Here is a 12,458-nt window from a genome sequence, read left to right on the forward strand (position 1 = left end):
GGAGGGAGGGAGGGAGGGAGAGAGAGAGAGAGAGAACACCACAGACAGCTTATGTGCCATGACCAGAGGATTTGGCTTTCTCCTTTTACTGTGTGTTCCAGAATTGAACTCAGGCCATCAGGCTTGCTTGGCAAGGGCTTCTACCCACTGAGCATCTTGCTGGCTACTTTTCCCTCATCATCTTATGCTGTAAAATATAAGCCCATACAATGATATCTGTGTTTTATACTTTGGATCTGAATTCTTACCAGGTGCTCAGCTCTCTGAGCACTGAATGTGATACAGATACCTTTTATTATACAATGGATGTCTTTCTGAAAAAATTATTGTAACGAAGTCATGCACTGTGCTAGGCAAATTTCTTACTTAAACCAAATTTTATAAATTATAACAAGCTATGCTTTCAAACATTCCTGATTTTTTTTTTAATGCTAGAACTTTGGTGTTCAAATATTTGTTAGAGGTCTATTTACCAATGGTTGTTTTACTCCTTGAATCTCCTCCCAAACAAATTATTGACTGCTGCTCAGGAGACTCAGGGTAAGATAGTAAGCAATAAGTTAACTCCAGATAGAAAAAAAATTTGCTATTACAAGAATGAGCAGCGAAGGTGGAGAGGATCATTGACTGTCTGAAGTAAAACAGTTTTTAAAATCTTCAGCAGGCTGAAGTTCGGTTCCCTTCCCATTGCTTTTCATTCACAAGGAAATAGGGTCTCGAGAGAAAGTTGAGTCAGAAAGCCAGTCACTTTTAACTAAGCACAACTTTTTCCTTATCCAATCAATGCATCCCCATTTTGGACATGGTGTGGGGAGATGGGTTCCTCATTTATTTCTACTGGGACTCTTTCTTGGTACAAGCCTTCTGGGAGGAAACTCAGTCAAATATAAGCTTTCCCAATTCTTTCCTAGAAATATAACAACTAAATAAGAACTATAACTAGATTTATACCTAGAGTTGGTAAAACAAAATATGAACAGGAAAATATTAAATATATAATCACTGTCTTTACTAACTATCACTAAAAATCATGTTTTTGGATGTCACCATTTTTTGTTATTTTGTTGTTTATTTTACAGTGCTGGAGATAAGATCTAGGGCCTTATACATTCTAGGCAAGTGCCCTGCCACTAAGGTATACCCTAGTTCCCTACATCATGTTTTTAAATAATATTTCATGGTATGAAAAATATTCATGAATTGGAAAAAGTGTTATCAAATATATGCTATAATAATTTTAAAGTTTTCTGAATAATTATTAGAAAGAGTCAAAATATTTTAGATTGATATTAAAAAATGGTCATGAGGTTTGTTGGATTTGGTTTTTAAAAAACTTGTAGACTTTTTTCCAGCTTTTATGATAATCATCTAGTTTAACGTATATTTGATAATTACTATGTGAATTGAGAGAGTAACCTTATACAGCAGTCCTCTAAATTCAGTACTCCAGCCAGGAGCTGCATCCTAAGTTGAAATAACTTAATGTGATAACTTTCTATGATCAATGTTTGCTTAACATTCGTAAGTTTGTTAAGTGAGCTTTTAAGACTCATCCCATTCAAGGCCTACATGTATCAATGAATCCTATTCTTCCTATATAGTCACAGGATTCCCTCAACATTGTTTTATAGGCACACTCATCTATAACTAGCATAAACTTTATTTGCTATCCTAACCCTCAAAATAAAATTTTAGAAACTATTAAGTATCCAAGAATGCCACAGCAAAGATGATAGTGTGTGGTGCTCAGCACAAGATATTCAGAATAAAGAGAAATGTTGACATTTTCCTACCCTCAGGGGGATGGCACACCTGTTCTTTGGGTATATGGGGATAAAATACTGCTGTCCTTTAGAATAGCAGCATAGCTCCCAGGAGGTCGGTGACAACAGTCCCACCATGGATTCCTTGACTTACCTATAAGTGCTCAGAAGGCACTGTATTTCCTTCATGGTGTTTCCCATGCAAGAGCAACACCCAAGAATGAATAGTTAATATGACTCAGTGGGGAAAGAGGAAGTCTTTTGAATTGTGTGAGTGAAGTCAGGCTGCTCAGGATACTTTTCTATGCCCTCTTCCCACTAGGCTGATCTCATTAATCCTTGTAAGGAAAACATGAGAGACATTACCTCCGATCTACCAATCCGATCTATGTTGGAAATATCATATACATCCGCCACTGCTGCAGTGTCCACGCCACCTGTGCCACGCTTCTGGAGTCTCAGGTTCTCCAAGATCTTAGAAAAGCGTGGATCCTAGGAGAAGGGATAATACTTAGTGTCCTAAGAAGCAAAGGAAACTCACCATTCATTGAACGAAGACATATAATGAAAGATAATAACAGTTAATATTTACAAACGATTTACAATGTACTTGGGCACTATGCTGGAACTCTTAAGCCTCACGACAATCTAATGAACCAAGTATTGCTTTCACCCCATCAAAGTTCATTTTCTTTTGCTATAGAAAAGTACCTGAGACCAGGTAACTTATAAAGAATAGAAGTATATTTGGCTCACGGTTCTGGAGGCTGGGAAGTTGAAGAGCATGGTGCTAGCACCTGCTCAGCATCTGATGAGAGCATTCTGGCTGCATCATGATATGGCAGAAGGTACCCCATGGTGAGACAGCATGCATGCTAGTTTGGGTCTTTCTTCTTGTAGAGCCATGAATGCCATCGTTTAGGTCAAGTCTCATGGCTTCATCTAATACGAATTACCCCCTAAGGCTACAAATACCATTATTATATGAATTTGGGGATTAAGTTTCGAATATATGAGCTTTTAGGGGACAGACTGAAATATACCAACCCTACTTTACAGATGAGGAAAGAGTTTCAGAGAAATTAACTTGCTCGAAGTCATACAGCTAGAAATAAACAGAACTACAATGGAACTTAGGTCATCTGACTCCAACTTTATCTTCAGAGAGAGAGAAAGAGAGAGAGAGAGAGAGAGAGAGAGAGAGAGAGAGAAACAGAACTACAATGGAACTTGGGTCATCTGGCTCTAACTTTATCTTCAGATAGATAGACAGATAGATAGATGATAGATAGATAGATAGATAGATAGATAGATAGATAGATAGATAGATAGATAGAGACAGATGATAGATGATAGAAATATTTGCGAACTTTGGTTACTTACCTATAAAATAGTTTCTTTGTTATATGAAATAATTTCTTAGCATTGGAATTTTGAATAACAAAAAAGAATCACATACCTTTTTGTTGACAGGCAGCACATTTTCTAAAACTGTTTAAAATTACTTGATTTACTTTGTATGTTGTGACAGGAATCATTAGCTCCCCATTGGAATCCTTTACCTCTTTCTCCAGCATTGGAGCTGAAGATGTAGCCACTTGCTGGCTAAGTTCTTGCTAACAGAAGGAGCAGGCATGATGTATGCCACTTGTATTCACAACTTAACTCTTTACCTGGACATACCCACATGCCCTCTCCCTTGCTGACAAGCTAAAACATGGAGTCTGTCAGCGACAGTGCAAATGAGAACTGTGCCCTATGGTCCTCCAAGCAAGGTCCCCTAACTAGCAACCTCAGGGTTACCTGGAAACTTACGGGAAATACAAATCTTAGGACCAGTGAGATAGGTCAGCAGGTAAAGGCCTTTGCTGCCAGCCTCATGACCTGAGTTTGATCATCAGAACCTGTAAACTCTGATTTCCACACTCACACTATGGCATACATGTGCCCCAGCATGCTAAATGAATGTAAATTAAAAAACAAAATGCTAATTCTACAGGTTTGACCTAACTGTGTTGTTTCAGCCCTCCCTCCAAGTGATTCAGAGCATGGCAGCCTGAACATCTATCCTGAATTTTTTTATGATGAAGAACACAAAAGTCTTATTCTTGAAGCTACCATCCCTTTCTCACAGGCCCCCAACCTTTTATCCTCACTAATGCAAATGTCTTTTGAAGCAAACATTTGAGGCCTTTTTCATTATCTTTCTATTGCAGGTGGTGAAAGTCAGGGTTAAGGAACAAGCAGTGGTATTTTCTCTTCTGCAAGGCCGTCACATCTAAGCTGATCTTGGTGGAACCCAACAAGGCCCCTGGTCACACAGCCATTACCTTGCTGAGCTTTGGGATCCTAACGTGAACTCCAGCCCGCAATCCTGTTCCGAGGTTCGAAGGGCAGGTCAGAATGTATCCCAGGCGTTCATTCCACATGAACTCCCAGCCTCGTTCTTGAATTAACCGTTCCACCTACAAGGGAAACAACAGTGAACACATGCAGAATTCTCAAATATCCATTCGTTCACATCATCCCACACACCAGGGAGAGAGACAAGTACAACATATGAATGAAACTGAAATAGATTTGTAGTACCTGCACTTAATACCTCTTCTATTAGAACATTAAAATGAACCAGGTGTGGTGGCGTAGGCTACCACCACAAATCCCAGCATTTGGGAGGCAGAGGCAAGTGGATCTCTGTGAGATCAAGGCCAGCCTGGTCTACATATCAAGTTTCAGGCCAGTTGGGGCTACAGGAAGACCTGGTCTCAAAAACAAAAAATGAAAAAAAAAAAAAAAAACCCAAAAAACCCCAAAAAACAAAACAAAACCATAGTAAGCATGCTGAATGCTATGATACCATGCCCTGGTATGTCCACATTTAGAAAACATGTTAGAGAATACGACAGTGTCAAAAAACACCTTCAGAATAGTTATGATCACTCCCTACATCAGTGACTTAAAGGGGAAATTCAGGTAAGCGCAAAAAAAAAAAAAAACCCAACCTTCCCCCACCAAAACTCAAAAGTAATAGTAAAATGATCCAATTAAATCAGATGAACCATAGAAAGCATTTAAACCGGTACCTAGAGATACTAATCTCTCAATAAATGTCAGCTGATACTTTTTCATCCAGACTGTAGGAGAATATAGGAATTCTCAGCAGATAAGCCTGTGAAAATCTGTCCTATTTCATCACATCCTGTTTCACATCCCACCCAATCCCTCCCCATTCCATCTATCCCATCTCATCTATTCCAGTCTTAACCCATCCCTGTGCTCAAACAAAATGAAAAAAACAACTAGTAAGCCACAGACTTCCTTAAGAGGAAAAAGTCACCTACTTTCTGAAGCCCTACTTAGACGTTCCTCTCCAAAAAGAACACTTGGATCCCTAGGGGGGAAAATGGAAATTAGGGAGATTTTAATGAATATTCAGAAACATCTGATGGATTCTTACTTCCTTTAGTCCACGGCAGAATCGCTCAAATACTCGTTTCATGTTGCCTCCTTTCTCCATTGAGATCACCCTGGTGTGGTCTTCCTCATTTATCCAGATGAGAAATGTCTTGTCATAGTTATGCCTGATGAAAGAGAAATGTGGTGCTGTCAACTGCATTGTTTCAACATGTGAAAATTCCCATTTCACCTTCCTCTTTCCCTAGATAGCCCTTATCTCTTAACTGTGCCTGATCAAGTACCACAAAATAATATTACCCTCACAGAATGGAGAACAGGAGAAACTCCTGCCATTAAAAAAAGCCAATAAGAATACAATCCCCTTAGTTCCTCAAACAAGATGCCAATAGTTCAACTGAGATTCAACCAAAATCTTATGGTTCTTAAAAAAATAAAGGGAGGACAGAATTTTACTTGCAGGTCAAGAAGTTTGGGTTATATAAGAATTCACATATGTTTGCTACATAAACCCTGGCTGTCTACCCTCTTAGGAAGACTATTTTCTCAATTCTTTTCCATACAGTTAGGATAAGCTACCACAGCCCAGTAGCCAAAATGTGTTGGGACTGTTAGACAAGATAAAATATGTATACATTTGCTGTCCATTCTTTTTAAGGCTTTTCTTAAATCATCAGTACTTAATTTTCATTTTCTACTCTTTTTGTCTTAATGTCACAATGAAACATTTCTTTTCTTTTGAATAGTCTTCACCATGCATAATATGCAAACCCGCTCACATTCCTACATAGCTTAGAAACTCACAATGCACACACACACACACACACACACACACACACACACACACACACACGAGTTGTCAAGTAGTTTTGGTTTCCCCGTTTAGCTCAAGCCCAGCATGCTGTCAACTGCAGTTCACAGCAACCTCAGGTTAGAACAAGCAGGCGAATCTGAGATCCTCTGCACACATGGCAAATGTATCCATACCAGATTCCCCTGGCATCTGGCCAGTCCCGGGCCATCCCAGCACATGTTAGTAAAGGGGACACTGGCTTATCAAACAGAAAGTGGTCCTGCAGGCCAAAAGGGACAAAGGAGAGAGAAGAGACTGATGAGACGAGGCATGACTGTCAGAGCCAGGTGACCAAGTTTCAACTTACTGACAAGGAAACCTCTCAGGCTGGGTCTTTCAGATTCACTGCATGCTAGAATAACCTGGAAGCTTTTAAACACAAAATTATTGATGCCAGTACTTACACTTAGGTAAGATACCAAGTAGATAGGGTAGGGGAGGCCTAGAATCTCTCGCAAGTGAGAGAAAGTGAAGACTGCAGGCAGGAGAGGACTGGATACAGTCACTGCCAAGGAGGATGGTCACTCACAGACCGGAGGCCAGGGTGGCTGCTGGAGGCAAATGGGGCCTTGGTCTGTAACAGGGCAGGCAGATGGCTGGCCAAGGCAGAAGGCAAAGCCCTGACAACTATATAGCTGTTCTGACTTGGAAATGGGATATTTTGTGGAATATGCATCTTCCGAGATGACAAAATCTTGTTTCTGCTTTTCTTGAAATGTAAAGTTACTTTTGAAAATGATACCCTATTTTAACTGGGCTAGTGAGAAAATGAAAGGATTTGGGAGGCTGATTCAGCGGACTGCTGTGAGTCTGAGCCCAGCATGGACTACACAGTGAGACCTTGCCTCACAGAGCCAAGAAGGGACTTGAATTTTGTCAACCCAGAGCTAGAGAAAAGGCCACAGATGCTGGGGGCAGCAGAATGAGCTCCTGCAGACACCAGTGGCTGGCTTCATACCCATCAGGAGAAGCACCTGAGATATCCTGTCTAGATAACTTCATCCCTCAACTTCCAGAGTTTTCTTTGAGTGTGGCAGATCATCTTTTAGGCACAGACAGGATTTCTACACCTAATTGTTCCCATTTGTCCTTAGGTAATGGGGGGGGGCGGTTGCCCTCTGTTCACCTCTACCTATCCAGGCTCAGCGGAGCATGCTGGGGGTTTCCTCTGTAGATTTTAACTATGGCTTGACTAGAATGGTTGAAAGCACATCATCCTTCAGTACACTGAAGCCATGGAAGCCACAGGCCAGTTTCAACCGTGGGGCTGGTAGACTTCTGCCCAAGCAAGGGTTCATCAGTCCAGCCGTCTCAGGCAGCCCCTGGGTAGTTCACCACCCACTCACATCGATGAGCCGTTGCTGATCTTGCTCAGTCATTTCAGACAGCTTGTAGTAGCGACCTGCCAGGTCCCCTTTGAGGCCCTCCAGGGCTGTGATGGCCACGTTCTCTACCTCTCTTCGCTCGGCCCGGGAGCAAGCAGGTGGCAGGCTCAGCCCACGGATGCTGCGGCCAGTGCGCACCCGAGAGGACAACACATAGCGCTCATCAAACTGCCCATGAGTGATCTGCCAGGTAGAACAGAGTGGAGGCTTACTCAGTAGCCACAGCCCACCGTCCTGCCCTAACCGCAGTGGGTTCCCACTCCACTGATCTGAAGCTTTAGGAAAGGTTTAAAGCTCCCTTTCATTGATCTTCCCCTGGAGGCATTTTTAAGGACTATTTTTTTAAAAAATTTAAAATATTTTATTTATTATTTTTATTTTATGTGTATGAATGTATTGCCTGCATCTATGTAAGTGCACCTGTGTTGTGCAATGTCTGTGGAGGTCAGAAGAGGGCATTGTATCCCCTGGAAGTGGAGTTACATACAGTGGTTAGCTGCCATGTGGGTGCTGGGAATTAAATCCAGGTCCTCTGCAAGAGCAGCCAATGCTCTGAACTGTTGAGCCATCTCTCCAGCCCCCTATTTTATTTTTATTTTATGTGTGTGAGTGTTTTGCCTGCATGTATGTAAGTGTACCACGTGAATACAAAACCCAGGGAGGCTGGAAGATTCTCCTGGAACTAGAGTACAGATGGATGTGAGCCACCATGTGAGTTCTGGGAACCAAACCTGGATCCTCTGCTAGAAGTCAGTGCTCTTAAGTGCTGAGCCATTCTCTGCCTCTTAAGGACTTTGTTAGCACTCTATGGACCTCCAGGGAATGTGCTATACATGGGCAGTCATAGACCTTTCAGGGCTGTCTCACCAGGGAGGTTCATAGTTCCCTCCTCCTGTGGGCCTAGGAAAGCCAGTTTCCTGAGGAGAAGACAGGGAGACTCAAGGCTACCTTGGAAGCATCCAAGTCTGTAGGATGCTTCATCACCCTTGGGTCATAGCCGTTGTGCCTTAGTTTGATGACAGGGTCGAAAAGGTCAGCAAACACCTGGAAAAGAGAAGATGCTTCTGTAATTGGCTCACCTTATAGCAAAGGACCTTTCCTTTCCCTCATTCCTTTTCTCCTCAAGGGCCAGTACTGATGTCTTCCTCTGAAGTTCTCCATGACACCATGCAGGAAATGAGTACAAGAGGATACTAGCAAACAGGAAGGAAAACAAGCTTATACCAGACAAACCTTTTGGAGGCCCCTTGTTCATGAAAGATGGTGTGGCTGCTGGACTCTGCTTGGCAGGGATCTGCTAAGCCCTTATCATGATGCTGAGAAAAAATAAAAAAATCTAACAGTTAAGAACTCAAGAGTTTTCTGCTTTATGGGCTAAAAGAAGCCACCAGATCAGGGGTTAAGCAATTTTGTACTCAAAAGAAAAGGTCGGGTTCTAAGATTGAAAACAAATACTAAGTCCATGGAAAAACCCAGCAGCGCCAGAATAGAGTGAAACAAGGATCTCTAATCCTGAGAGAGCCTACTCAGCCTAAAGGATGCATGCAAAATCTAATCAACAAAGAGAAGTAAATATAAACAAAAAGCTACTCAGGGATAGATAAGATAATCTTTAGATAAAGTGAAGTTAAGTGATGATGAAATATGATAAGATATGACAATGAGATATGGTGGCCCACAGCTTTGATTCCAGCACTTGGGAGGCAGAGACAAGCAGATCTCTGTGAGTTCCAAGAGAGCTCAGTCTACATAGCAAGTCCCAGGCCAGCCAGAGCTACATAGTGAGATCTGGAGAGAGAAAGAGAGAGAAAGAGAGAGAGAGAGAGAGAGAGAGAGAGAGAGAGAAAGAAAGAAAGAATAACAGAATACTTTGAGCCTTTGGAGGAAGAAGGACTTTGGATCCAGAGAGACAACTTTAGTTCATGACTCTGCTGAATGCTAATAGCCAGCATCTTGTTTATTCCTTCTCTTCCCTTAATGACTGTTTTACTGGAGAATTTCTTTTAGCTCTCTGTGACAGAAGAATGAAAAAGGATGGGGAACATGAGGGAGGCTGGCTGCAGACTTTTACTGTGATGAAGAGACTGTTCTGTGGAGACAAGGGTATGGTGCTCAGTTCTAGCAACAGACACTGTGTTTATGCACTAAGGATGAGGCTGAATCTAAGAAATTTGGTGACCTCAGGAGTCTGGGCTACAGTAATATGAAGAGAATTTATAAACTATAGACCCAACCTGATCCCATCCAATGAAGCCCAGCCACAAACACTCTAACTTTTAATGTCTTTCTGGTGAGTATACCACATATTTTAAAAAAAATTTTCTGTACCAGTGCATCTCCTTGACAAGCTCAAAGAGTTCTATCATGTGACTCACTTCTCTCTGGGGAGAAACACTGGGACAGCAGCAAAGAAACTTTGTCCCTAGGAAGCTCTAGACCTCACATCTGAGAAAGGATTCCTAATGGTTCTGCAGGAATTGGCTTCCCTTATGGAAGCCTTTCCTGAGAAAGCTGGCCTCAAAGAGAAAAGAAAGACCCTGGGACAGTGCACCTCAGCCACATGCAGTATAGCCCCCCATGGTTTTACCTCGTAGGACTCCTCGTCACCAGCCACCATGCCCACAGTCTTGATGAAGGGGTGGCCAGGGTTGTCCACTCCAGTCTGGATGCACTGGTCCAGGGTATAGCCACTAGGTGTCATCTTGTTGCGGAGCTTGGCATAGATGGTGGGAGTGAGGCACTCTGCCATGCAGTTGTTGTGCTTGCGCAGATCAGGGTAGTCTGCACTGTGAGAGGAGAGAGCCTTTGGGCCAATAGTCCCCATGGAGGGCCTATCACCTTTTTCACCCAGAAGTTTTGATAAAATTCAATGACAGCTGTAATTTTGTCCTTTAGGTCTGTGGTAGAGAATTTAAAGATACAGTGATGGAACTATTTAGAATGTTTTTTCTCTATCTTCTGCCTATGAGGCAAGCTTGATGACAACATATACTTTACCTGTCATGAGAACAATGCCTGGCCATTGAAATAGGCATTTGGTAAATATCTGTTGAAATAGCACATAAAAAGGCATCAAATGGAATGCTGTCTCACCCTGAAACAGGTACTGTTTGAAGAATATGGGATTAGGGAACGCAATGGGCTCAAACACAGGTAATCTCCCCTCTGAGATTCCTGGGGTACATGGTAGTTGCTAGTGATTCTTTCAGAGGTGCTGATTCCATAGAAAAGAGTTAATGTCTCTGAAAACACCTTAGTTATTTTCTCTATCTACTTCCCTCAGGAATCCAAGGAAGTCAGCATACCACTCAGACTACTCAGTGTGTATCTCAGAAACAGCGAGGTTCCGAGGCCAGGCATCTACCTCATCCGCTGCATGACAGTCCTTCACTTCCCATCTGCAAAGCCTTTTTAAAACTTACTCTTAAATCAGTACTCTGGTGTCACATTTTTTTCAGAATACAGTAGAACAGTGAGTAAGGCATGGATCTGAAACCAGGGACCTGGATTTTCATCTGAGTTTGCATTCTCACTGAAGAATACTAAGATCAAGAATAGTCCGTGTTAAAAAAGGGCTTATACATGTTAACCCAGTAGATATTTTCATATAGTAAGTGCTTAATAAATGTTAACTATCACTGTTATTCCCATTTAACTGAATGGCAAATTTGGGGCCAAAATGATGATATATTTCCTTGTATTTGTCACAGGCCACTTAGGTATAATAAGTCTCAAAAATGATTGTCCATTTGACTTAGTCATCCAGAAAGACCAAAAAAAGGATCTTCAGTGACAGTTTCTAGTGGAGGAGAACATATTTCTGCCTGGCAGCTGGCATTATTTTAAAGCCAGGAGGGCTTACCTTGCAGGGAAGAGCTTGTGCTGCTCCCGGGCATCAGCAGACACCTTCTGCCTGTTCAGCAGATAGCCAGTTGTCAGGGCACTGGTACCCAAAGTAGTAAACAGCAGAGATGCATTGCGGCCAGTTAGCAACTTAGAGAAGGCACTGGCCATCCTTCTTCTTCGCTGAGTGTCTATAAAGCAAAAATCTGTGTCAGGTAACATCATAAGATGATCCTGAGCTACAGCACAGATCAAGAAGTGAGAAAATGATCTGTAAGGGCTGTAGTTCCTTTGCTTGCTTATCTATTTCTTCCTTTTCAGATTTGATGAATGCCCATAACATTTTATCCAGTAATTTTAGAGAAAAATAAAGAGAAATGTGTCTATTTCTTTTTTTTAATATTTTATTGAGTACACCAAGAGGGCAGTGGGTAGGCAGTAACTGGAATCTGTTCACAGTCCAGCCTTTTTTTGAATCTGAGGAAATTGTTCTGTTGTTTTTTTTTTTACAATGAAAGCATATTGTAAATTAACGACATTAACATATATTGACTTAAAGCTGGTCCTTAACCCCACTGAAATTTCAAGAAACTATTTCATATGTTTCTGAATGGTAATATTTTTAAAATTATTTATTTAATAACCACATAATTAGAAGAAGCATTTCATGACAACAGCATTGACATATTCAATAAAAATTTCCAGAGCTAAGATGCATCTCTTTCAAAATTGGCTGTAAATTTTTAGATTTATAGTTGAATTATTACAGTTTGAATTAATACACGCATACGATATATTACTCAGTATAAACCCTATAAGACATAAAATTGAATGAGGTTTGAACCTTTAAAAAAGATCTCCATTTCATTATTAAAATACACAGTTTCATACAGAAAAATCATTTTTAATGCAATTAACACTTAGATGTTTGCACATGCATTTCTAATCTCTATATATCTGATTATTACTAGTCACAGTCGGTTACTTTTGAGATACTTGGCACCTGAGCATGGATATAAAGTCATCAGATAGAGTTCACTGGTAATGTTTTTCACATCTACTAATTAATAAGGAGCAAATTTTCATGCTTTGAAGAATTTTTTTTAATTTTAAAAAATTTTTTAAATTTAATAACCACATGATTAGAAGAAGCATTTCATTACAGCTTTAACATATTTAGTAACACATTCCAGAGCAAGA

The 12,458-nt window shown here is 41.0% G+C and overlaps 1 protein-coding gene across 2 annotated transcripts in view; it reads right to left on the reverse strand.

Annotated features, from left to right (window-relative positions):
• Ckmt2 (creatine kinase, mitochondrial 2) overlaps positions 1 to 12,458 on the reverse strand; it is a 51,145-nt gene that overhangs the window by 20,224 nt on the left and 18,463 nt on the right. For both annotated transcript variants that reach the window (XM_029556226.1, XM_008853314.1), the window contains exons 2-9: positions 11,278 to 11,449; positions 10,003 to 10,201; positions 8,364 to 8,459; positions 7,377 to 7,598; positions 6,165 to 6,250; positions 5,221 to 5,344; positions 4,094 to 4,228; positions 2,130 to 2,255 (exon numbers count right to left, since the gene is read on the reverse strand). In XM_029556226.1, the coding sequence (XP_029412086.1) occupies positions 2,130 to 2,255; positions 4,094 to 4,228; positions 5,221 to 5,344; positions 6,165 to 6,250; positions 7,377 to 7,598; positions 8,364 to 8,459; positions 10,003 to 10,201; positions 11,278 to 11,429 (1,140 nt within the window). In that variant the 5' untranslated portion in view covers positions 11,430 to 11,449. The remainder of the gene's footprint in view (positions 1 to 2,129; positions 2,256 to 4,093; positions 4,229 to 5,220; positions 5,345 to 6,164; positions 6,251 to 7,376; positions 7,599 to 8,363; positions 8,460 to 10,002; positions 10,202 to 11,277; positions 11,450 to 12,458) is intronic.

Source organism: Nannospalax galili, unplaced genomic scaffold (genome assembly GCF_000622305.1).
Source record: "Nannospalax galili isolate Female #2095 unplaced genomic scaffold, S.galili_v1.0 scaffold45, whole genome shotgun sequence".
NCBI classification, from domain to species: Eukaryota; Metazoa; Chordata; class Mammalia; order Rodentia; family Spalacidae; genus Nannospalax; species Nannospalax galili.